We start from the raw sequence: 27,184 nt of genomic DNA, 5'->3' as shown, positions 1-27,184 counted from the left end.
CTTCCAATGAACACCCAGGACTGATCTCCTTTAGGATGTACTGGTTGGATCTCCTTGCAGTGCCAAGAACTATACGAAATAGATCTTAAATCACTCAGTTAAGCACGATTGTGTGATCACTCACCTAGAGCCAGGCATCCTGAACTGTGAAGTCAGGTCGTCCTTAGGAAGCATCACTATGAACAAAGCTAGTGGAAGTAATGGAATTTCAGCAGAGCTATATGAAATCCTAAAAGATGATGCTGTTAAAGTGCTGGACTCAATATGCCAGCAAATTTGGAAAACTCAGCAGTGGCCACTGGACTGGAAAAGGTTAGTTTTCATTCCAATCCCAAAGAAGAGAAAGTGCAAGTCACTCAGTCAGTCATGTCCAACTCTTTGTGACCCCATTGACTATATAGTCCATGGAATTCTCCAGGCCAGAATACTGGAGTGGGTAGCCTCTCCCTTCTTCTTCCCAATCCGGGATGAAACCCAGGTCTCCCGCATTGCAGGTGGATTCTTTATCAGCTGAGCAACTAGGGAAGCCCATCCCAAAGAAAGGCAATGACAAAGAATGTTCAAATTACCACACAGTTGCACTCGTCTCAGATGCTAGGAAAGTAATGCTCAAAATTCTCCGAGGTAGGCTTCAACAGTATGTGAACTGAGAACTTCCAGATGTTCAAACTGTATTTAGAAAAGGCAGAGGAACCAGAGATCAAATTGCTACCATCTGCTGGATTATAGAAAAAGCAAGAGAATTCAGAAAATCATTTGCTTCATTGACTATGCTGAAACCTTTGACTGTGTGGACCATAACAAACTGTGGAAAATTCTTAAAGCTTTGAGTATACAAGACCACTTGACCTGCCTCCTGTGAAACCCGTATACAGGTCAAAAAACAGCAGTTAGAACTGGACATGGAACAACTGACAGGTTCCAAGTTGAGAAAGGAGTACGTCAAGGCTGTATATTGTCACCTTGCTTATTTAACTCTAAGCAGCGCACATCATGTGAACTGCCAGCCTGGATGAAGCACAAGCTAGAATCAGGATTGCTGGGAGAAATATCAATAACCTCAGATATGTGGATGACACCACCCTTACGGCAGAAAGTGAAGAGGAACTAAAGAGCTTCTTGATGAAAGTGAAAGAGGAGAGTGAAAAAGCTGGCTTTAAAACTCAGCATTCAGAAAACTAAGATCATGGCATCCGGTCTCATCACTTCATGGCAAATAGGTGGGGAAACAATGGAAACTGTTACAGTCTTTATTTTTATTTTCTTGGACTTTTATTTTCTTGGACTCCAAACTCACTGCAGATGGTGACTGCAGTCATGAAATTAAAAGGCAGTTTCTCCTTTTAAGAAAAAATGATGACAAACCTAGACAGCATATTAAAAAGCAAAGACTTGACTTTACTGACAAAGGTCTGTATAGTCAAAGCTATGGTTTTTCCAGTAGTCATGTATGGATGTGAGAGTTGGACTATAAAGAAAGCTGAGCGCTAAAGAATGATGCTTTTAAATTGTGGTGTTGGAGAAGACTTCAGAGTCCCTTGGACTGCAAGTAGATCCAACCAGTCCATCCTAAGGGAGATCAGTCCTGGGTGTTCATTGGGAGGACTGATGCTAAAGCTGAAACTCCAACACTTTGGCTACCTCATGTGAAGAGTTGACTCATTGGAAAAGACCATGATGCTCGAAAAGATTGAAAGCAGCAGGAGAAGCAGATGACAGAGGATGAGTTGGTTGGATGGCATCACCATGAGTTTGAGCAAGCTACGGGAGTTGGTGATAGATATGGAGGCCTGGTGTGTTGTAGTCTGTGGGGTGGCAGAGACGGACATGACTCAGTGACTGAACTGAACTGTAAGTTTGATTTGGATCAGTTGTAGTCTCAGACATGGGGTTTAGGCCCTTCTTTCTTGGGAAACTGGGCTTCCCTGGTGGCTCAGAGGGTAAAGAATCTGCCTGCAATGTGGGAGACCCAGGTTTGATCCTGGGGTGGTCAGGATAATCCCCTGGAGAAGGGCATGACAACCCATTCCTGTATACTTGCCTGGAGAATTCCATGGACAGAGGAGCCTGTAGAGTCCATGGGGTTACAAAGAGTTAGACATGACTGAGAAACTAACACTTCTTGGGAAAGTACTGATATGGGCTCATTTTCCTTTATCTTACCAAAAAAAAAAAAGCTTTTAAAATCTTAGCCATGTGACTTTTGATTGAGGAGCTATAAAGTGAATTTCTAAAGTTTTGGTTTTTAAGCCTTTAAAAAAGAGATATGTTTATTTCATAGCAGTTTCCTCATTACCTGTTTAGGCATTTCCTTGTGAGGCTAGTAGATGAACTTCCATCGTAATTCTCATCTCCTGAAGATGCCCTCTGCTTTTGCAAGAAGTATCCTCCTTTAACAGCTTGTTTTCCACTTAAATTATTTAATCCTATCTCCCACCGTATTTTTCTAAGAACAAAAGTAGTTACATTGAATATATATTCACTCTTCACTTGTTTCATAAAAATGTAAGATTTACCTTACCTCTTTACATGTATATACCATTTCCAAAATTATGTTTTAGTATTGAAGTTGAAAAGTATTATGTCATGGATAAGAGTTGAATAAGAAATATTTAACTACCATTTATAAAAACAAATATAGAATTTAAAGTTCCATGGGAAGTCTTCAGTGTTAGCTTTCCAGCCTCCTCCTTTGCATTCTTTTGTTTCCCACTTCTCAGTATTATTTTTCACAAATTCGTTTACATGCATCTACTTCTCTTTTTGAGTCCTTTCATGGTATTCCCCTTTACAGAATTATCCATAATCCTCCTCCATTTTTCATTAGGAATGCTATTCGTGCCTCAGTGTCCACCCTTGTGTTCCTTCTACTGTGTAACTTCCAGTCAGACGGAACCCACTGGTGCCCTCCTCTGGTATCCCAGCACTTGGTGACTGTTAAATTTGTTACACAAGCATTTTCATAGCTGCGTATGTATTTCCTTTTATCTCCCTCATAGGACTGTGAGCTTCCTTCTCTTTGTTTCCTTAGCATCAAGCAAAAAACTTTATTCTGGACCAGGAGATATCCCTCAGTTCAGTTCAGTTCAGTTCAGTCACTCAGTCGTGTCCGACTCTTTGCGACCCCATAAACCGCAGCATGCCAGGCCTCCCTGTCCATCACCAACTCCCGGACTTCACCCAAACTCGTGTGCGTCGAGTCAGTGATGCTATCCTGCCATCTCATCTTCTGTCGTCCCCTTCTCCTCCTGCCCCCAAACCTTCCCAGCATCAGGGTCTTTTCCCGTGAATCAACTCTTCACGTGAGGCGGCCAAAGTATTGGAGTTGCAGCCTCAGCACCAGTCCTTCCAATGAACACCCAAGATGTTGGATCTCCTTTGCAGTCCAAGGGACTCTCAAGAGTCTTCTCCAGCACCACAGTTCAAAAGCATCAATTCTTCAGCACTCAGCTTTCTTCACAGTCCAACTCTCTCATCCATACATGACCACTGGAAAACCCTGGGTGGGTTCCAAACTTGGGTTTTTTCCAGGAGTAAACTTATTACATTTCTTGCTATGAAATTTTAGTAACAGTGAAAGTTATAAAGGAGAAAGGCCATTGGGTTTAAGTATTTCAGATTGTAGTTTATATTTCAGTCTTACTGCTGCTGCTGCTGGTAAGTCACTTCAGTCGTGTCCGACTCTGTGTGACCCCATAGACGGAAGCCCACCAGGCTCCCTCGTCCCTGGGATTCTCCAGGCAAGAACACTGGAGTGGGTTGCCATTTACTGCGAATATGTTAATTGATATGGCCAATGGTAAAGAAAGCCTTACCTTTCGAATACAAAAAGATGTATTGAGCATCTCTTATTTACGGTGGTATTATGTACTTAATTCTTTGTGGGTAAACCATGGGAACCCAAGGGCACAGACATATGCCTGTGGTTCTTTTAACCATATATGTGAGCTAAAAATGTTTTTCTATTTCTTAAATTTTCTTATTAAAATATCATTTAGGTGAATGTTTCTGCTAGAAATTTAAGCAGTATAAAGATATACAAAGCAAAAAGTGAAAATCCTCTATGCTCTTAATATTCCGTACTTTTTCACAGAAAACTTTATAATAAACAGTTTGATTTGAGTATTTTCTTTTTTCTATACGTTTTCATTTACATAAAGATCTGAATTTTTAAGAACATAACTGGGATATAGTGTGTGAGTGTGCATGCGCATGCTCAGTCGTGTCTGATTCTTTGCAACTCTGTTGTAGCCCAACAGGTTCCTCTGTCCGTGGAATTTTCCAGGCAGGAATACTGGGGTGGGTTGCCATTTCCTCTTCCAGGGGATCTTCCTGACCTAGGGATTAAACCCTCATCTCTTGTGTCTCCTTCCTTGCTTGGCAGGTAGATTCTTTACTACTATACTAACTAGGAAGCTGCGTGTAGTGACTTTTCTCCCACCCATTTAACCAAGTATCCTGAGAAACATGTTAGTTTGTTTATTTATCTCCTTTTTAACTGCTATATCTATACTCTGGATATATATTTTTGTAAAATAGAAAAACCTAGCACACATAGCCAGGAAGAGATAATCAAGGGATAGCCTCTGAGATGCTCAAACAAATTAATGCCTGACTGGATGGGATAGTTAGCACAGAACCTTATCATTGACCTTTCATGTGAATTTATTTCCTTCCTATTTTTTAAATATTTAGCTGTTTCAAAGTAAAAACATTTTCTTTCAGTTGCCTGGCACATAGTTGGCACTCAGTAAATTTGTTGAATGAATGATCAAATACTGGTAACATTCAAGTTCTGGATTAAAGGATACAAAATTCTGGTAATGAATCTATTACGATTTCTATAAGATATCTCAGGGTATTTGTTATTGAGCTACTTTCTTCACCATCAAGGATTCTTTGGCAGTAACTCTCAGAAGTTTCATATTCCTTTGTTTTGTTTTTGTCTAGTATCTCTTCCTTGCCTATCCCATTAACATTGTCTTTGAAAACTTTTCTTTTTTAAAGATGATTTCTTTTTCTTTTTTTTCCAGCATCCAGTATTGGATGAACCAATAGCAGAAGCTGTCTGTATTATAGCAGATATGGATAAATGGACTGTTCAAGTGGCCAGTAGCCAGAGACGAATGACAGATAATAAATTGGGAAAGGAAGTGTTGGTTTCCAGTCTTGTTTCCAATCTGCTTCATTCCACTCTTCAGCTTTATAAACATAACTTGTCTCCAAATTTTGTAAGTATGTGTAAGACTTGAATTACTGTGGGCACTGTGATAGCTAACTTAACCCTATTGTTATTCATGTGCCTACATTGAATACTACTGTTACCTTTATTATTATTTTCCTGAAAGAAGGTGTTATGGACTCAGTGTTTGTGTTCCTCTAAAATCAATATGTGGAAGCCATACTCTGCAATGTGATGGCCTTTGAGAAGTAATTAGGGTTAGATTAGGTTATGAGACTGGGACTCTGATTATGAGGTTAGTGGCCTTATAAAAAGAGGAAGAGAGAGATTACATTTGCTCTACCGTGTGAGGACACAGGGAGAAGGGAGCCATCTGCTAGCCAGGAAGAGAGTTCTCACTAAAACTCGGCCGTGCTGGCACCCTGATCTCAGACTCCCAGTTTCCAGAACTGTGAGAAAATAATTATCTGTTATCTAAGCCATTGAGTCTGTGGTACTTTGTTGTTGCAACTCAAGCTAAGACAGAAAGGGATATGTACATGTACTTGTCTATATAATCTATATGATTTCTGCAGTACCTGGCTTAGTATTATGTGAAGTAATGACATGTAACAAGCCCTAAGCTCTGTGCAGAATACCAGTGCATTGTGTAGCCTCATTTTCATATTAGGACTTTGGATGATCATTTTTTTTGTGTGTGGTTTTAAATTAAGTATTTATTTATTTATTTGGCTGTGCCAAGTCTTAGTTGAAGTATTTGGGATTTAGTTCCCTGACCAGGGATTGAACCCAGGGCCCCTGCACTGGGAGTGTGGAATCTTAGTCACTGAACCACCAGGGAAGTCCCTGGATGATCCTTTTTTATAACACTGGTAACCTTTTTTCTGAAGATGCCATTTCCAAGATTTTAAGATTCTTTCCTTTTTTGGTTAGGAGAACTGTAATACAGCATAGTTAAAAACCTTTGTAGATCAACATGACAAAAGCTATATATGATAGACCCAGAGCTGGCATTATATTCAGTAATTAAAGAGTAATAAAAGTTTCATCCTTAAGAACAGGGAGAAGATGTGGCTTATTCACCTTCATCATTTTCATTCAACATAGTATTGGAAAGTCATAACCAGAGCAGTTAGGCAAGAAAAGAAGCAAAAGGTATCCTAATTGGAAAAAAAGAAATAAAACTATCTCTGTTTGCAGATATGATCTTATACATAGGAAACTAAGATTCCACCAAAAAACCCTGATAGAGTTAATAAATGAATTTAGCAAAGATGCAGGATAAATCAGCACACAAAGACAGTTGCATTCACGTATGCTAGGAATGAAACTGTCTTGAAGAAGAAATGAAGAAAGTAATTACAGTAGCATTAAAAGAATAAATTACTTAGGAATATATTTCACCAAGGAGGCAAAAGACTTCTACATTGAAAACTACAGAACATCTCTGATAGAAATTAAAGCCATAAATAAATGAATCATTTCACATTGTTTGGAAAACTTAGTATTATTAAGATGATAGCACTAAGAATGAAGCTGGGGGACTTACTCCTCCTAATTTTAAAACTTTATATAAAGGGACAGTAATCAAAACAGTGTGGTAGTATCATAAGGACAGGCATATAGACCAACTGATTATAGTTTCCCCCAGATAAACCCTAACATATATGGTCAATTGATTTTTGACAAGGAAGCCAAGACTATTCAAAGGGGAAAGGAGTTTCTGCAGCAAATCCTACTGAGAAAACTGGATGTGTGTGTGTCCCTAGAGAAGGGAAAGGCTACCCACTCCAGTGTTCTGGCCTAGAGAAAACTGGATATCCACATATATAAGAATGAAGTTGAACTGTTACTTTACGCCATTAACAAAAATGGACTTTAACTTAAATCTAAACTTAAACCTAAACTTAAAAAAAAAAGCAAAAAACTAAATTTAAATATTAAACCATAAAACTCTCTAAAGGAAATATAGGGCATAATCTTCATGATACTGGAGTTAGCAGTGATTCCTTGGACATGGCATCAAAAGGACAGACAGTAAAGGAAAAATAGATAAATTGGGACGTCATCGAGCTAAAAACTTTTCTGTATCAACAGAGGGAAAAGACAACTGACAGGACAGGAGAAAGTATTTACTAATCATACATCTGAAAAGAGATTGATATCCAGAATACATAGAGAAGATACACAAATAGCCAATAAACACATAACAAGATATTCAACCTCCATTAGTTATTAGGAAAATGAAAATCAAAACCACATTGAGATACCATTTCACACCCATAAGGATGGTTTTGATTAAACAAACCCCCAAAATAACAAATATTAAATACAGAGAAATCAGAACCGTTATGCATTGCTGGTGGGAATGTAAAATGGTGTAGCTGCTGTGGAAACAGTTTAAAACATAAACTGTTTTATTGTTTCTCATAAAATTTAACATTGTATTGTCATGTGGTCCAGCAGGTCTGCTTCTATATTTATAATCAAAATAACTGAAAGCAGGGACTGAACGGTTATTCCCTATTTTTCACAGCAGTATTACTTGCAGTAGACAAAATTGGAAACAACTTATGTCCACCAGTAAATGATGTATAATACATAGAATGGAATATTTCAGCTATAAAGAGGAAGAAAATTCTGATACATGTTACAGCAGGGTTGGAATGTTATGCTAGTGAAATAAGCAAAATACAAAAGGACAGGTATTGTGTGGTCTCAGTTACATAAGGTGTCTGGAATAGGTATGTTCATAGAAACAGAATAGATAGGTTACTAGGAGTGGGGGGAAGGAGGACATAAAGGGTTACTGTATACTGGGTGTAGAGTTTCTGTTTGGGCTAATGAAAAAAGTTCTGGAAATGGATAGTGATGATGGTGTACAACATTGTGAATATACTTAATAACATTGAATTGTGTGCCTAACAGTAGGTAATATGGTAAATCGTGTGTGTATATGAATCCTATTATTAACATATGTTTTACAGATATTTTCTTTTTCACTTAAGGCATTTTCAGTCTACATGAGCATTATATTAATACTAACAAAAATACACCACAAAAGAATGTGTGCCAAGAAATCTATTCATTTTTTTTTTCTTAAGAAAAAGAAAATGTGTTTTTATTAGGAGCTTTAACAGCAGCCAGTTTTCATACAAGAAAAATACTCTGCAAGAATTTAGTATTTTAGCACCTGCACCTCATGCTTTTCCTTCATACATATATATCAACAATTCACATGAAGAGACACTTATTTTAATGACTTGTGCAAGTTGCTTGACAGGAAACAAAATGTATATGGTTTTGGTTTTTGATATTCTAGCCTAGAAACATTTCTTCTAGTGAGGCCTATAGAGCATTCTCTATGAGCTGCTGGAAATTTTTTTCTTTTGCTTTCCATAGGAGAATGCAGCCTTCTAATGTCAATACATTTGAAGTATATTAATTTATAAGAGTGTTATAGTTATCAAATTTGGAATAAAAAGTTACTTTTCAAAGTTCTGGATATGGATGGTGGTGATAAGTTGCATAACCTTTTGAGTACTTAATTCCTCTCAGTTGTATAAAGTAGTTAAAATGGTAACTCATATGTAAAATGGTCAACTTTATATTATATGTAATTTACCACATTAAAAAATAGCTCTGTAGAATCTAAATCTTTGATACAAGCTAGTGAGTTTACACTCCTTTAGCTAAAATTGCATGCTTTAAAAATATGCTCCAAATTTTAGATTATGTTGGAATAGCTAAGTAGAATTGTCAAAGTATAATGCTTTGGAATTTGCCATTTCTTTGAGTTGTGCATTTTCTGACTTCATTCTTGGTTCCCTCCTAACTGCAGTGTGTAATGCATCTTGAAGATCGGTTACAGGAGCTGTACTTCAAGAGCAAAATGCTGTCTGAGTACCTGAGGGGGCAGATGCGTGTTCATGTCAAGGAGCTAGGAGTGGTTCTAGGGTACGTTCCTCATTTCTTCTCTGGCTTTGCTTTTTCATTGCACTGTCTTTATTTAGGCAAGGAACATTCATCAAAATTGCCTTTTTCTTTTTAAATTGTTGTCTTGTTAGGAGCTGTACAGTATTATCATCTGGGTTGCATTCTATAATATAAAAACAGAACCTTGTCTTGGACTGATGTGAAAGGCACTGTCCCTGTGCAGTTCACTAGATTGAGAATATAGTTTAATAGAAATGAATTAAAATATAAATTTTTGCATTATAAAAATTGAATATTCATTTTTATTATTAAATATATTATAAACTCATCATTCCCAGCATTTGCCCTGTCATCCAGATGAACTGATTGAAGAAGTAATGGCCCTCTGTGGATGGTGGTATATTATCTACATATTTATTGTTCCTTCTCCATTTTTTATATATTATGTCTTAATACTCTGCAATTATTCCTGGGAAGAAGCCAGTTATGTAAAATGCTAACTGAAGGACAAAGAGGAAATTGGCAGGAGTCATAGTATAGCCCCTTTCATTATGTTCTGTGGTCACTTTCCCTGTGTTCTATGGCCACTTTTCGTGTGTGTATGTGTGTTCATGCACAGGTGCATGAATAATTTCTTGAAATACTGGTTGAATAAATTAAAAACAAGCTAGAACTTTTGTCTAGTTTTAGCTTTTATGAAGGGAGAAACAGCCAGTATTGAGTTACTACTATATGTCTGAAACCAGATTAAATTCTTTCATTAAGATTGGAAATGATTCTCTGTGTGTAAAGCTTTTTATTTTTTAAAAGTTTAAACTAATTTTTAAGGTAATGTATGTACAATGTACATGCATTTTGGTATAAAGTGAAAAGTAAGTTGTATCATCTTTTCCACAACTTCTGTTTTCATCCAAACACAGTTAATGAATTGTTTCTTATAGAATTTTTAAATGTGTAGGGTTAAAATTACAAATTACTTTATACTCTATTTGCCATTGTGCAACTTGCCTTTTAATGAATCTTGAATGTTCATTTAAGCACATACCACACATACTGGTCTATATCATTTTTAAAGGCTATATTGCATTCCATTATATGGTGTTTAGATTATTTTCAGTAGTTTGCTATTACAGATCAGTGCTGGAATCAGTATAATTCTTTAATGTGTATAGGATACATTATTTGAAGTAGAATTTTTGAATTAAAGGACATGTGTATTAAATTGTTGATAGATTTTGGTATTTGACAAGAAATAGTAAATTCTATTCAGAAAGTACCAGAATAACTTCCCACAAACAGTGGGAAGCACACTCTTCCTACTACTTCTATTACCAAACTCTTTAATACCTTGGCCACCTCATGTGAAGTGTTGACTCACTTGAAAAGACTGATGCTGGGAGGGATTGGGGGCAGGAGGAGAAGGGGACGACAGAGGATGAGATGGCTGGATGGCATCACTGACTCGATAGACATGAGTTTGAGTGAATTCCAGGAGTTGGTAATGGACAGGGAGGCCTGGCGGAGAAGGCAATGGCAAGACACTCCAGTACTCTTGCCTAGAAAATCGCATAGACCGGGGAGCCTGGTGGGCTGCAGTCCATGGGGTTGCTACTAGTCGGACACGAGTGAGCGACTTCACTTTCACTTTTCACTTTCACACATTGGAGAAGGAAATGGCAGCCCACTCCAGTGTTCTTGCCTGGAGGATCCCAGGGACAGCGGAGCCTGGCCGGCTGCCATTTATGGGGTCACACAGAGTTGGACATGACTGAAGCGACTTAGCAGCAGCAGCAGGGAGGCCTGGCGTGCTGTGACTCATGGGGTCGCAAAGAGTCGGACACGACTGAGCAACTGAACTGAACTGAAGCTACTTGCTGAAAAATGAAATCTGATTTTATTTAGATTTATTCTCTAACCATGAGTGAGTCTCCATAACTTATTTTGATAGTTATTGGCCAGTTTTCCTTTCCTGTACATTATTTGTGGTAGATTGTATTTTTAAGAGGCTTCCATTACTTCTTTCTAGTGAATCATACTATAGAAACATTTGTATCCAGAACAATAGGGCTGCATACTATCATTCTTTTATTATATAGTATTTCTTAGACATTATCACTTACCCTGTTGCATGGTCCATCAGCAGATCACTGAGATGGTTTTCTACATCTAAGACTTCGTTTCTGTTGGATTTCAGAGGTTTTCTTTTTAAAAAATCTTTGGTTATGGTTTTTACTTATGGAAAAATTTCTTATTTTCATTATCTTGGGCTCTCTTCCCTTTCTCTTGAGCTTCTCTTCATTTTGGCCATGGTGGCCAATGTCCTTGACTGGAGATGTATCTTACAGGTTTGCCTGTAGGACTTATGTACTGGGTATAGAAAACCTGAACTGAGACTTTTTTTTTTAATTTCAGGATTGAATCCAGTGATCTTCCTCTCTTGGCTGCTGTAGCAAGCACTCACTCCCCGTATGTTGCTCAGATACTACTTTAACATAAAGGCTGTTGGAAATGAACTTCAGTGAAAAGTTAAGTAGAAACCAAGGAAGCAGTCACAACATGCATTTATGGCAGTTTTTTTTCTCTGTCAGACTTTCATCTGAATGAGTCAGTCACCTTGGTATTCTGCATTGCAGTGCATATTGTGTCACCATTGGATGACTTTTTCATTTTAATTGGACTTTTGGATGGTGGTAGATTTTTATAACTAAGTGAAACTAAAAAAAGCATTTGGGGGAAAAGCATTTGAAGAAGCCACATTGTAACTTAGAAGTTTCTATAAAATGAGTAACATTGAAGGATTTGATTATGATCACTACAGTCTTGCCACAGCTCATAAGTAGCAACAGGTATATCACTAAATGACCCAGAAATAGTCATTTCACTAGTTTTCTTTGTTTCTAAGGTACAGAGATCTATAAAGTTGTGATTATTTGTTTTTTTTGTTTTTCAATTCAAAATAGCTAATTTCTAAGCATTTCTCAAAGTATTTTAAACAGCTTTTAATTAAACTCAGAATAAAGTGTATAAATTTGTGTTATGTTATCCACCCAAGTGTACATATGTATCTATTTTTTAAAAAACCAGAGGTAGAACTACAAGATTGGTAAACATGCCTTTTTAAAGATATATTTTCAACTAGTAGTAATTGTATATAGTGTTGAAATATTTCTTTCTGGTGATTTTTCTGTTTCAAACACCCTAAACTATAAGTAAAGCCAATCTTTTTTTAAGGTTGAGGAATGTAGATTCCCAAAATAAGAATACTACTTTATACCATTTGTTTTGTTTATAAGTATAAGCTAATTCTTATAAATGTTAATATTTACATATTTGCATCTAATTTAATAAATAAAAATTGGGAATAAAAATTGCACCAAAGCATTGGCAGAAATAATACTATTTTCTTTAAAAGTGCTCAGGTAGCCGAGACCCCTTGGTTTTCGGTATCAAGCCCTTCTGAACCCATAGGAACTGAATATTTGTTTCACTGCTTCATAATATTCAATTTACACTAACAAAACTCATTAATTCTTAAAATTTTCTTTTCTCTAATAGCTCCTCCCTTCCAATAGCTAATTTTTTTTTCAAAGATTTCAACTTTTCAGTTGTAACTGTTTTTGTATATACTGGGGAGGGTTGTTTGTGAGAAAGGCTAATACGGAACCAAACTCTTGTAAGTAATGTAAATAGAAAGATGGGTAGATAAAGTTTTCAATATGCTCTACTACCTCAGTTTACTTGAAATACTACATTATATTAATAGTTTATCCTTTACTTATCTGGTCTAAGATGCTTTTAATGTAAGAAGTGAACTAGTTTCTGCTTTCATGAACTATTTTCATCATAATTAGCTGATTAGCTTAAAACTGAAAACCACTTGCTTATTCTGTTACTAAGTATCTTTTGTGTATAATGCATCCATTCTGGCTATTTAAATTTTCAGTAATTAAGGAAATTTCTGTGGCTTATTTAGTTTTTGACCTCGAATTTATAGCATTGGGTCACATTTTTCCTTGTTCTTATCTCCAGCTAGACTGAGATGAAATGGTTATTTTAATGGAATGTAAACCTGAAGTTGGTGTGCCTGTGGGCAGTTTGGCCCCTGTATCCTGTCAGCTGGCTTAGTGCCTGAGTCTCCCATGGGCAACTTGCTGTCAAAGAGTGTTTGTGGATATATTTTCATTGGCATAGTTTTTTTTTAGTGTATTCATTAAAGAAATTCTCTGATCTGTTGTTTGGAATAATTCAGAATATTGAAAAGATCATATGTGGGCCACTTACATTTTCTCTCATTATAGTTCAAGATACGTAGCAGGTAGACAGTGTCTGTTTTTGTGTCATATTTTTTAAATTAATCATCAAACTATTCACAATCCTATATCTATTTGAAGTCTGTAATAAATTACCATTTTGGAAATCCTGGTCCTCAACAAATGGATGGCTCATGCTACTGTAATTCTTAAAACTAAGCTTCGTTTGAAAGGAAAAGCACTATGGTTTCTTATAGAATCATTAATCCTTACAGGATTCCTGAGTTTTATACTTTACTATCCTGTAATTTTTGCTCTGTTTGTTATAGTTATTCTTTCATTACACAAAGCCCAAGGAATGAACTGCTACTTCTTTGAAGTATGGTCATTATGATGAATGTGAAAAGAATTTTGGCCTTTTCAAAACAATTTTTCAACTTCTTATGGTACAGATGTGTATTACACATTTTAAAAACCTGTTTGTTGCAGCAGGAAATGAAAAAATCTTTTACATTATAGATTTAAAACTAATTTTTCCTGTATATAAACTAATTGTTTTGATTTTAAATTTTCCTGACTTTTATTAATGTGTCTTAATTTTGAGCTTGAAAATGTTAAGTGCAATAAACATACTAGCACAGATTTCATTTTGTTGCAATTGGCATACACTGGGGATGATCACTTTAAGAAAAACAGATTTTATACAATGCCTACTTCTGCTAGATGTCTTATGAGATTGTTTTGCTTTCTCTAAGTTATTTAGATGGTGGGAGATGTAAAATGTAAATACGTGTTCCTTGTTGTGTATACATTTCTCAAATGTACGCCTGTATTATAATAACCTCCCAGTTCTAGGGGATATTTGTGCAATAAATACACATGTCAATTTGATGGATGATGTTGGTCTTTTTTTCACATTTAATAAGGTATATGTAACATTCTGGACTCTGTTGCCGGCCCATCTGGATCCTTTTCCCAAGTGTGACACCTATAGGCAGGGACCTTGTTCATAATATCCTCTAAGTTTGTCCTTCTCTAATCCAAACTTTCTGTATTGGTAATTTATTTGACTCTACTTTACGAGGTGGTGAGAATCAAGTTAAATAATGAATATCAAGAATTTATTTGAGTGCTTGGTGGCACACTCCAAATGTTCAGTAATGTTGGTATGTTGCTAGGTGGATGAGGGCATGGCAGCCCACTCCAGTATATGCTTGCCTGGAGAATCCCCATGGACAGAGGAGCCTGGTGGGCTATGGTTCATGGGGTTGTAGAGAGTCTGACATGACTGAAGTGATTTCGCGCACACTTTTGAGCATGGTTGCTAGGTAATCTGTCCAGCCTTTCCTGTACAGCCCCTATCTGTTTTATTGTGGGCAGAATTTAACATACATTCTTTTGAGTTAAAATATAGTAACCAAAAACTATGGTATATTCTTATATTTAACCTAATCTTCATAATGACGAATTGAAAATTTCTTTAAATGCTTTTATGAAAACAACTGAAAATTAATTAAAACCTAGAAGAAGCCATGTAAACCTGTTAAGAACATTGTATCTAATTGAAATCACTACTTACTTTAAATTCCTGTCTCAGACCAGAATGCTTCCAACTAGGATGTAGTGACAAATGCATTGTAAAGCTATCTGAGATTTCTTTTGTTTGTCTTTGCCATTGTAGGAGGTAGGGGTGGGATGGCAAGTGGAACCAAACAAGAGCTGAAGGTGCACTGGGGGCTGGGGAATTGTAACTCTGAGTAAGAAGGATTTAGGCAGATAGAAAAGAGGGAAGTTGGAGAGTGTTAGTGCTTCCTGTTGTTGCTTTATAGTTCAGACTGTGGACTTGACTATGTTTGTTCTAGACTTCCCTAAAGAAAGAAAATACTGGCAATCCTAAAGAGATTTTTTTTCAAAAAATTTTAAAGTTTTTTTAAAAAAATTTAACAGATTTTTAAGTGGATGAAATTTCCATCCATTATTTTTTCAGGAGAACTTTTGGTCTTAAAACATATGCTCGGGTCAGAGGCTCCTGTCTTGCCCACATCCCAGGACTTGGTTCTCTTATAACCTTTTCTTTAAAAGAAACACCTCTTTTCATAAAAGTGTGAGCCTAGACTGATTCCTTTATTAGGTTGCACACAGCTCTCTGCCCACGTTAACACTTATCTGACTAGCCCTCATATAGATACATGTGTATTTAAGGAGGATATTAAGTTGAAGAGGTTTGAGATTCCTTCCTTTCCAAGTAACCATTGTATCAAGGAGAGTCCCAAAACGTGTCTTTATACCCCAGCACTTAAAGTAAGATTATTGATAAAAGCAGTGTTACCTAAATTTTCTGAAAGGGAATAACATTGTTGATGTGTCATGTAAATATAAGGAAGATACTATTATAGCCTCAAGAAACTTGTGATGCCATTTTTGTGTCACACATTTGGTTCAGCACTCAGAAGTCAATATCTTTCACTGTTGGAATTAAGATGGGTCTGACTAGCCAGAACCTGAGTTAATTTAAAGTAGTTTTCAAACCTGTTTTCGTATGAGAAACACCTAGATAGTGCTTGGAAAGTATTTCTAGACCCCACCCTCAAAGATTCTTATTCAATGATAGAAAGTGACCTTCTGGATTTAGGCCAGCAAGTGCTCTCATCTTCCAGTAGTAGCGACTCAGTCTCCCAGCATACCCCAGATCTCACTTCCTTATACCATTTCAGGTGCTATTAAAACCAGTGCTCTTAACTTCTTTTTGTTGGTCTGCTGTTCTGCAAATACGGTAATATGATTGTGCATTCATTCAGTTTTACATAATAGAGTAGTTGCCTAGCCAGACGTATATCTTTTCCATAGGAAAGCAATCAAGTTCCTATTTTTCTAACAGCAAAATCCTCTCTTAATCACTTAGTCATTAGATGAGTGAATGAAGTTGCTCAGTCGTGTCTGACTCTTTGGGACCCCATGGACTGTAACCTGCCAGGCTCCTCTGTCCATGGGATTTTTCCAGGCAGGACTACTGGAGTGGGTGACCATTTCCTTCTCCAGGGGATCTTCTGAATCCACAGATTGCACTTTCCATCTCCTGCATTGGCAGGCGCATTCCTTACCACTGAGACACCAGGGAAGCAATATTTAACCATCTTTAAAGATTTAACCACCTAGAATTTAAGAACCATTATTTTTTCCTTTCAGATGTATGTTAATACTGGTGAATCCTGTCCTGGAGGTTGACTTTTCTCTGAAAGTAGTTATTAGAGTTCTCACTCTGTCTCTTCACTTTTTTTTTAGCGTACCAAAGCATAGTACAGGATGGTAAAGGACAACATAGACTTTGAAAATATGCTCAAATTTAGCTGTGTATAGTTACTATGGATATTAATATACTGTTGCTATCTTATCACAATAAAGTCTATATTAAGTATTCTTGTAGACTTAATTCATTTTCCTTGTCAAGTATAAGATGAATAAATATACTCTATTGTAACTGTCACTTAGATCAAGAAGTAAATCCTTTTCAGTAACCCAGAATCCCCATCTCCATGTGCCCTATCCTGATCGTAATACTCTGCCTTCTCATTTTGTGACTTCCAGCCTGACTTTCATGAACATTTCCTTGCTCTTCTCTCTATAGTTTTACTTCTTTGTATGAATCCCTAAGTGGTATTGTTGTAGCCATGAGTTCCGGGAAAAAAACTCACTTAGAAGGACAATGCAGATAGTGAAGTGCAGTTTATTACACCGGCGGGCCCAAGGCAGAGTCTCCTCTTAGCCAAGGACCCTGACCAACATTTGTGAAAATCTTTTATACCCCATGTGTACGTGTCTGAACCCACCACTCCAAATTCCTTGAGACTTACATAAACCAAGGAAAATACAACCCCAGTAACCCCATCATTTATGTGCTATGTGCTCATGTGCTCAAACAGTTAACCAATAATCAATAAGCCCAAGGTTACACTCCGATAGATACAGAAAAATTTACGGCCTGTCTGGAGGAAAGGGTGCTTAGTGTATGTTTTCTCTTAGGCGATGAGTAACCTAGATACGATCTTCAAGGTTCCCCTGTCTGGGGGGGTGGGGTCTTATCCTTCTGTTGTCCTTTTCATAGGCACTAAACACAGTTCAGAGTCCATTGGAAAGGTAGCCAAGCATGATCAGCATGAACAGGCCTAAGGTGGAGTCCAGGCTCTATGAATTCCTTCTTCGGTATTCTCGGTATTCTTCAGATTTGCTTGTATTTAAACTTTGTGTAAGTGATACTCCACATTTTTCTTTTATTTTTTTCCTGTCAGCATTATGTTGGAGATTCATTCTTGTGCTATGTGAGTGGTATTCCACTGAAAGAATATACAACTACTTACCCATTCTATAGTTGATGGACAAGTGGGTTATTCCAATTTTTGGCTAATATGAACAGTGACCATTTTTGTTCATCTTTTCTGGGTGTTCTTTAGGACAAATATCAAGTAGTGGGCTTGCTGTCAAAGGGTATGTTAAATTTCAGCTTTACTAGATAACTTCTTTTTTCTAAGTGGTTTCCCAATATACAGTTAACTGGCAGTTTGTGTGAGTTCCTGTTGCTCCATATCTTCATGAATACTTAAATGTGCTTCTGAATAGTTCTGGTGAAAAAAAAACAGAAGATAAAAACCCTATCCAGTTATTCAAATTTGAATTTATGCTTTAGAGAAATCACTTCCTAGAGGTAAAGTAATAGAAATAATAAAAGAGTGCTTGGATTGTGCAGATTGTTCACGTAAATTATCTCATGTATGTAGAAAGAAACAAAGTGAAGTCGCTCAGTCGTGTCCGACTCTTTGTGATCGCATGGGCTGTAGCCTACTAGGTTCCTTCGTCCATGGGATTTTGTAGGCAAGAATACTGGAGTGGGTTGCCATTTCCTTCTCCAAGAGATCTTCCCAACCCAGGGACCCGGGTCTCCCACTTTGTAGTCAGACACTTTACTGTTTGAGCCACCAAGGAAGTCTATGTATGTAGTCCTCAGAAAATTCCGAAGAGGTAGTTCTTTTTACTAGTCCCATTTTACAGATAAGAAAACTGAAGTTCAGAAATAAACAGCCAAGTTATTTAACTAGAAATGGCCTATTAAAGACACAAATATAGATGTTTGCCCTTAAAAGTCCAAGCTCATGGTTGTCATACTTTTAATTCCTTTTCCCTCTTCAAAATACTGGTGTGGCTTTGGAAACATGCTTGAAAAATGGGGTAACCTTCGTGATCTTAGTAAGATTTTTGAGAGAATATACACACACAAAAATGACGAAAGTGGGTTATTGTAATTATTTGTGACCAACTGAAAATTTTGGGTAGCTGAGCCATAGCTTTCGTGGTAAAGTTTTTGCCCTCTACTCAAAAATGTGCTAATATTATGTTGTAAACTTCCAACTTTGGGCAAGCTGAATGACCAACGGAAAACAAAGCCCCTTATTAGCATCAGCCATCATTACCAGATCACTGAAATGGTGAATGTTGCAGCCTGAACTCTCTTTTCCCTTTTTGTTACTCTAAAATTTTCTTACCATGTTATTAAAAAATTAATGGGAACGTCATAATCTTAAATCAGAGTTACTTAGTGAACCATAAGTACTGTAAAAAAAAAAATACTAAACTGTATTCAGTGGAAAGGACATGATTATGTAACTCCAAGGAAAATTGTGTGACTTAGTGCGGCCCATCTGTGCGCTGAGATAGGATTGTTAGAAGGATGGATTCTGGAATTCTGTCAGTGATGTTCCAGTGTAAACAGCCTCTACAGATGTCTGGATGCCCCGGAAAATATATGTTTTTCTTACCAAGGTACTAGCTAATAAACGTTCGTTTACATTATTCGGCCTGTTGGGAACCAGACTATGTATAAAATGTAAAAAGCGCACACTCCTAAATCAGGCAGCGGAGGCTGGTCTCAGCATTGGTTATGTGAACGTAGTCCAGACTGACTGCGCGAACCAGCGCTTAATTCTGAGCTGGCTGCAGGCTCCGCGACTGCCCACTCCTGCTCAAGGCCACGAAGCTTCTATTTCTCTGCGCTGATGTCAGGGCGTCCGTCTTAGGGTAGGTTCTTCTCGCGGGCCCCTTCCACAAGAGACTCGTTTTATTAGAAGACAGGGTAGGAACTTCCTCGTTTGTTGAATGGTAGCTTCGACTTCCGCACATTCTCCAAGGGAGCGGTGTCGGAGGGGCAGAACTGGAGCTCGGTCCCGAGCCTGGCCACGCCCTGAACTTCCGTATTTTGGCACAAACAACTCTCCACCCAGAACGCCTGCCCCACGGTTTGAGCCTCGACACGCTATTTTCTCTCAGTCAGTCGGTCACAACCCGTTTCCGGCCCCGCCACCGGAAGCTTGAGCGGCTGAAACCGCAACTCCGAGCCAGATGCAGTGACAGGGTTTAAGTGAAGTCTCGCGACGTTTCCTCAACTCTCACGTAGAACGGTTGGGAGAGGCTTCGGGGCTCCGCCCCAGTTATTACGTCACCGCGGAGTCACGCCCTTAGGCGTTCGTTTGCGCGCTTGCGCGTGCTGCGCACGCGCATTCGCCTTCCCTCCGCCCCTGCGCGGGCTTCCCTCTGGCCAGTCGCGCGTGGGCTGAGGCCCTGGGCGGGCGTTGCGAAGGTTTGTTTGCCAAAGCGCTGTCCCCGCCGCAGTTCGGAGTTCCCTTCTTTCGGGGAGTTGCGCGGGGGAGGGTGTAGCCCCCCCCTACATAGGGTAAATGGCCTGTCGCATGGGCTGCTAAGGACAGGCTGAGGAGCACGGGGTCCGGGGCCGCGACCATGAACTCACCTGTGGACCCTGGCGCTAGGCAGGCGCTGAAGAAGAAGCCGCCCGAGCGGACGCCGGAGGTAAGGCCAGCTGACTCGTCGAGCCTCCCGCTGTCCAATGGACAGCATCCCTCTGTCGGTCCGAAACTTGCGGCGACTGTCCCCTTGTCAGAGCCTCGCACCTGCTGCCAGGCTATCTGTTCTCTGCGTTCACGGCCCTAAACCGGGCCCTTCTCGCAGGCGGGTGACGGCCGTCTTTCCTTCTCGAAAAGCTGCCTTCGCCGCACACCCGGTACTTGCCGGTGACTTCCCAGTGTTTTCGATGAGAAAGCACCATTAATATAATAGTATTTTTTCAGGGTAAAATGCGGTTCTCGGAGTGAGATTGTCCCGTAACTAGGTAGACTGTGGAAAAGGAGGTGGAAGTTGTAAGTGAAATGTAACTGCCGTGTTATTAACAATAACAGCAAGAAACCCTCCCCCCCCCCCAAAAAAAAACCCTCTGTTAAAGTTACTTAAAGTTTAATAAAGTTACCGTATAGGCACTTTAAATACTGTTCAGTTGCCGGAACAATGAAGTTTTCGACATCAGTTTAAAATGTTGCGTCCAGTTCAGGTGATGTAGTGGAGAATTCTGCGTATTTAAAGATCAGTTCAGGAGGTAATTTTTCAGACTGTGTCACTAGCAAATTTTATAGTATTTTGTGCTTGGATCCAAAACCTGCTGTATTGAGTTAGCAGTAATGGCATCAGCTTAAATGGTTTTCATTTGACCTGCAGGCTAGTTTTCAGGCAAATGACTAAAACCTGTTAACCTTGCCGGTCGGAGTAGAGTGCTTAGCGGGCGGGGTGAGGTTTTCCTTGATTTGGAGAAGTTTCCATAAGTGCTATGTTTCTTAAACCAAAAAGCAAAAACAATCTTGTGAATGTATTGTTGGATTGTCTTGTGTGTAATTGAAATAAATGAAAGAAAGTGCTTTGGGTTAGTTCTTCCTAATTCACTTTTGTGTTTTTCAGGTTTATAATGTTTTGCATAGTAGATCTTAGTAATTTGGATTGACCTTTTGTGACGTGACAGTCAAGCTGTAATTTTAGCTGATGGATCAGACTTTGTTGTTGGAGATCCTGATCTTTGCATAGAAACAAAGCAAATTCTACCACTTTCCACAGCCCTCTTTTCAAGACTTGAATTTGTAATTCTAGGTGTCTTAGTTTCCCTGATAGTTCTTGAGGTCATTGTGAGTTAATTGAAAGCGTTCATTTTGAACAGGTGAACCTACCATAGTTTCTATATCATTAGAAAGTATCAAGCAGCTTCAGCTGCGTGCAACAAATTCTGGTAAATTTTCTTTTCCTTTTTATTCTGTTAAAAATATTTTCTGATTTTCCTTGTTATGGCTTCTTAGATACACCCAAAAGTGGACATTTAATTTTCAAATGCATGAAGTTTCTAAAGTATTTTGGATACTAATACTTTCTTCTGTCTTCTCAGTCACCCTCTGTGTTTTTTCAGTCTTCTAACTTTTGAAACTTTCAGTGGCTTAGTCAGATCTCTCTTGGTAACTGTCACATTGCACTTGAAAATAAGTGGGTTATTTTTCACGTACATTTTGATATTGATTTCTAACATAATTCCACAGTGATAAGAGAGCATGTTAATGGGAAAATCCGAATTCTCTTTATTAACAAAATTACCTAGTTTGCTTATTTTTGAGCCTTCGGATATTTTCTGAACTGTTCACAAAGTTATGTTGGCTAGTGTTTGCTGTGTTAAGTACTTCATCTTGTTTTACTGGAACAGCAGCATTGTTTAAGGGCATGAATGCTGAAACAGCTGCCGACAGTACACAGACTGGAACTCTGACATCTAGCAGCATATAACATGTTAACTGCTTGATTCATTGGCAGTGCTTTTTAAATTACTTCTATTTATTTATGGCCACACCACATGACTTCTGGGATCTTAGTTCCCTGACCAGGGATTGAACCCTGGTCCTTAGCAGGGAAGGTGTAGAGTCCTAAGGCAAGTCCCATCTTTGGCAGTGCTTTTGATTGAGTGTAGAATTTGTTTGGAGGGGGGCACAGAAGTATCAATAAAGAAGTGATAAATTGAATTCTAGTGATCATTTATTTGTGATAAATAATTTGATGAAATCCTCACAGGGTCATTTCTGCTTTCAGAAGTTCCTTATTCTTTTTAGTGGACTGTTAAGCGTCTATTGTAAATATGTTCAGCAGTTATTGAATTATTCAGCAGTTACCAGTTCAAGGCATTATTTTGTGCACTAGGGTGTATCAGTGAACTAAACAGGCCTACCCTGCTGGAGTTTATATTAATATTCTAACTGAAGAGGGAGGGAGATGGACAGACAAATATAGGAAACAAGTATACTACATAATATGTTAGCTGATAATTGCAAATTTTAAAAAGATCAGGATAAAGGAATCGGAAGAAATAGACAAGGACTGGTTGCAGTTTAAGGTAGTTGGTGTCTTGATTGAGATGAATTTTTATTAAAGCTTTGATTCATGTGATAAAATTAGCCATAGGGATATATTAGGAAATAGCTTTCCAAGTAGAATAGTCATTGCAAAGGTCCTTAGATGAGAGTGTGTTTGGTGCATTCAAGGAATACCAAGGAGCTCTGAGCGACTAGCGCAGAGTGGTAAGAGATGACGTCAGAGAGGCAATGGTGATGTAAGATGGAGTTTATCATGCAGGACTCTAAATTGTGTATTTTTTACTTTTATTTTGAATGAAAAAGATTTTTGTTTTCCACCAAAATGTTTTGAAGCAGAGGAGCAATGTAATCCTACTTTTTAACGCATCCCCTGGCTGCTTGCAGGGTTGAGAATAGACTGTGGGAGCAAGGATAGAAAGAAGCAGGAACATCAGTTAGAGGTTATCACATTAAAGCAGGGGAGAGATGATCATAGCTCAGACTAAAGGATAGTAATGCTGGTGGTGAGCAGTAGTCAATTAGGGAAATATTTTGAAGGTTTAGCAGACATGATTTGCTAATGGATTAGATTTGTGCTTTGAGGGAAAGGAAAGCCATCAAGCATGATTTCAAAGTTTTTGGCCAGAATAACTGGAGTGTTGGAGTTAACAATCAAAGAGAGTTTGAGCTGTGTCAGAGAGACCGGGAAAGCTGCAGGATGAGTAGTTTGGGGAACGGGAATGGATCAGAAATTCAGTTTTGGACATGTCACATTTGAACTGTCTGTTAGAAATGTTGAGTAAGGAGTCGCATATACAATTTATAATTATTTCTAAAGAGAAGACTGGGCTGCAAATAGAAGCTTTATAGTTATTAGCTTAAAGATAATGTTTAAAGTCATGAGACTAGATGAAATTAACAAAGTGGTGAGCATACATGGGAATAGAAGAGGACCAAAGACAGTTCCCTGGGAGACTTCATCATTACAGGGTCAGTTATAGGAGAAACCAGCAAAGGAGAATGCATGGGAGTCAACAGTGCAGCAGCAGAAAAACCAGGATTGAGTGGTGATGTCCTAGAAGCTGTCAAGAAAGTGTATGATAGAAGGGGTAAAATGCATTCATTCAGCTTATTTTTCCTTGAATACCTACTGGGTACAAAGCATTATGAAAAATACACACATAAATTAAGAATCAGTGTCTTACAATCTTGTAATCAGATGTTTGCGTCATATAATTAATGAATAAAGAATTCTTCTGTTTGTTTCTGGGACAAAATTAATGGTTCCTTTATTTTGAACCATCTGTTGTCCTTACATGAAACTATCAACTCAAGAATAATCCTAGTGAGCCAGACACTGAGAATGAAAAGTTTTGTGAAGAATGCCATTTAGAACTGTGTTCTAAAGCAGTTTTTACTTTTCTGGCCAGTTCTCCTACTTTATAGATTCACCTTCCATAGCACATTGGCTTTCCTGAGCTAGTCCTCTGATTTCCTTTTTCACTTTACAAAATTTTTTTTTTTAATGGAAAATTTTAGGCTTAACTACTCTGTGGGAAGCTTAAGTGCTCTGAAGCAACGAAGGCTGTTAAGGTACTCATTTTGAGTCCTTATACCAAAATTAAAGACACCACAGTCAAAACTGAGACCCTGAATTTGCATTTTTCTCAACTCGGTTTATATTCAATGCCATTCTTTCTCTGTAATCTTTCTTTTCTACCTCAGAGTGAGCACAGTATTTCTCTTATATTTTCATCTCTAACTGCTTAATACCATGCTTTGCACATATTAATCAAGATGTTAAACAGAACAAAATTTAGAATTAATTTTGTAAAGACCTCATTTTAAAAGATAATACTTTCTATTCATTAGAACTGCTGATTTTGTACACCTGGGTGGTCTCACTCAGCAATGTGACTTCTGTTAATTTTTAATAGGTTGACACATAAGTCTCACATCTTACCACCTTTCATGTGCTTCAGATTCTTTATATAACTACTAAATTGTCCTCCGCGTTCTTAAATCACTTGTCTGAAATTGAAACCATCATCATTCTTACTCTTTAATATTCTTCTGGTGACTGCCTCAGTTTCTCAGTTCAGAATTAGTATCTTTACTCAATTTCCCATTGTCCTCTTCTCTATGTCCAGCTGGTCACTAAACCATGTTGATTTTACATCTTGAGTCTCTTTCTACTTCCTGTCCAGCTCAACTACCCTAGTTCACACTTTTATCATTTCACCCCTGAATTTTTGAGTCATTTTATTTATTGTCATATTTGGTTAGAGTGATCTTTCTAATACTGAGATCTGATCATCTTCTATTTTTGCTTGGAATTATTTTCCATTGCCTAGATAGGTTAGCAGTATAAATTGTCATCCAAATTATTTTTGAGAATTAGAAGAGGTGGATTAATGTTTACACCCAGAAAACAGATTAAAGAAGTCATTTGTCTCCAGCCAGCTGAGATCTTTGGTTACCGCATGCAGACGATAACATTAATTTATCCATTCAGTAAGCAGATATGTTAGAATACTAAAAGCCAAGGTTGTAGGGAGAAATTGGACATGGTCCCTATTCTTCAGTGATTTAGGAGACAGACACGACATTAGTAAAACGTTAAGATTACTGGTGATGAAGTTGTGAATAGGGCACTTTACAGCTGCAAGTGAGAAAACGAAAGGCTCTGTGGAGAGGACCTTTAAATTAAACCCATAATATCGTGAATAGCTTTATAGATGATATCCAGAAGGGAGGTCATTCCAGGCAGAGAGCAGCAGGAGCAAAGGCACTAATGGTGACAAGCCAAGTTTATTTGTAGAACAAGTAGCCAGTCTGTGAGCATGCATTCCCAGTGGGGATGGCGTCATTCCCAGTGGGCCAAAAATTGGGTCTTTTAGGGGAGTGGGAAAAAACCCAACAACTTAGATCTATGATTTGTGTAGTAATATTACACGAAACTCATAGTTACTGGACAATGTCTTATTCCTTAGTGTTTAATTGGAGATGGGGTAGCAATTAAGAAAAATACTCTTTGGAGAGATGTGATAATGAAGAAAGGTCGCAAAACACTGGACTAGTGTGTGATGTTTTGTGTGTATAAGGAGATGATGCGTGGTGTTGGATGTTAAATGTTGAAGCTGGATATAATAGCAGGGTTGGATCATTTCAGGGATTTGGACTGGATGTTGTAAATAAAGGAGAACTGTTGGAGGGCTTAACAGCTATTTAGCCCAGAAATAGGGTCACTTTTACAAAGATTACTCTGTGGGCATTGTTGAAGATGTAGGTGGAGCCAGGGAATGGGTTAAGAAGCGGTACAAGCTGGCTACACTAGAGGCAGGTGGTTTTCAGTAGGATGAACAAACAACATTTTGTTAACACCAGAGTATTTTTCAATGTGAAAGGCAAGACTGTTAATGATTATATCAGGATAACTGGGAAATCAGGAGATATGGATCTGGTTATAGGAAACAAATGCAATAGTTTAGGAGTGAAATAAGGTAGCAGAATATGAAGTAGAGTTGTCTCAACATGGTCATTGATTGAAATGGGAGTTTGTACATCCTGCCAGACTTTTTTTTTAGTCTTTGAAATTGACTATAATACACATGGGGGCTTCCCTGGTGGCTCAGTGGTAAAGAATCTGCCTGCCAATGAAAGAGACACGGGGTTAGTCATTGCATTGGAAAGATTCCCTGGACAAAGAAATGGCAGCCCACACCATTGTTCTTGAGTGGGAAATCCCGTGGAGAAAGGAACCTGGCAGGCTACAGTCCTTGGGTTCACAAAAGTCAGACATGGCTTAGCAACTAAACAACAACGTAATACACATACAGTAAATTCCACATGCTTTCAAGTGTATGGCCAGCATAATTTTCACAAATATATTTAGGTACCATCCAAATCATTATAGAATATTGCCAGCACTCCAGAAACTCCCCCTTTGCCTCTCCCACTCAATACCTTTTCCCAAAGGAAACTGTTCTGATATCTTTCGCCATGAAAGATGTTTTTGCATTCATTTGAGTGGAATCATACAGTGTGTATTCTTTCCAATAACCAAGAGAACTAAGAAACTATCTTGGTTCTTTGCATTTTAATCTCTGGGCTGGACTTTGAACCTCCTATCTTGGCTTTTCTTGATCTTTATCTGCTTATCCTTTATACCTTGACTCACCTGACCCTTTTTGGATTGGCCACCTCATTCTTTCCAACCCTACTCTTGTGGCAACTGCCTCAAACTTCAGATGGTGCACTTCAGGCCAAGAGACACTCTGTCTTTATGTTCCTTCAAGTGTCTACAGTAGCTCTGGGGCAAATGTGGCAGACTTTTCTGTCTTTTGCTTGTTGGGACAGACTTGGATTGGGTCTGTTCAGAGCAAAGCAGAAGTTCAGATAATTTCTTAGTTTCTCATCTGGGTAACTGTATATAATAGCACATTATTAAAAGGCAGAATTAGGGTAGGAAGAGAATTCAGTTTTAGAGAAGGTTTGAGGCTCCCTGCAGGGGACACAGAGATGTTCAGAAAGCATTTGGAGCTTCAGATCAAACCAGCTTATGGTCTGAGTTGGTCTGAGAGTCTACAGCTTATGGGTCATAG

The 27,184-nt window shown here is 38.2% G+C and overlaps 2 protein-coding genes across 6 annotated transcripts in view; both read left to right on the top strand.

The window, feature by feature from the left end:
* The window catches only part of FNIP1 (folliculin interacting protein 1), a 116,237-nt gene extending 101,978 nt beyond the window's left edge, over window positions 1-14,259 (top strand). For both annotated transcript variants that reach the window (XM_055430400.2, XM_055430399.2), the window contains 3 exons: window positions 5,034-5,231; window positions 9,024-9,139; window positions 11,531-14,259. In XM_055430400.2, coding sequence (XP_055286375.1) covers window positions 5,034-5,231; window positions 9,024-9,139; window positions 11,531-11,609 — 393 coding nt within the window. In that variant the 3' untranslated portion in view covers window positions 11,610-14,259. The remainder of the gene's footprint in view (window positions 1-5,033; window positions 5,232-9,023; window positions 9,140-11,530) is intronic.
* Window positions 14,260-19,916: 5,657 nt separating this feature from the next.
* RAPGEF6 (Rap guanine nucleotide exchange factor 6) overlaps window positions 19,917-27,184 on the top strand; it is a 221,326-nt gene continuing 214,058 nt past the window's right edge. For 3 of the 4 annotated variants that reach the window (XM_055430393.2, XM_055430398.2, XM_055430392.2), the window contains exon 1: window positions 19,918-20,220. In XM_055430393.2, coding sequence (XP_055286368.2) covers window positions 20,152-20,220 — 69 coding nt within the window. In that variant the 5' untranslated portion in view covers window positions 19,918-20,151. Of the gene's footprint in view, window positions 20,221-27,184 lie in introns of all 4 variants that reach the window. The other variant, XM_088838826.1, reaches the window with a different exon arrangement.

The sequence above is a fragment of the Moschus berezovskii genome, chromosome 8 (genome assembly GCF_049115385.1).
Source record: "Moschus berezovskii isolate FMDL1 chromosome 8, NW_MosBer_1.0, whole genome shotgun sequence".
Taxonomy (NCBI): Eukaryota; Metazoa; Chordata; class Mammalia; order Artiodactyla; family Moschidae; genus Moschus; species Moschus berezovskii.
Note: the sequence above shows the minus strand (reverse complement) of the source record. Positions and strands in the feature narration are given on the sequence as shown.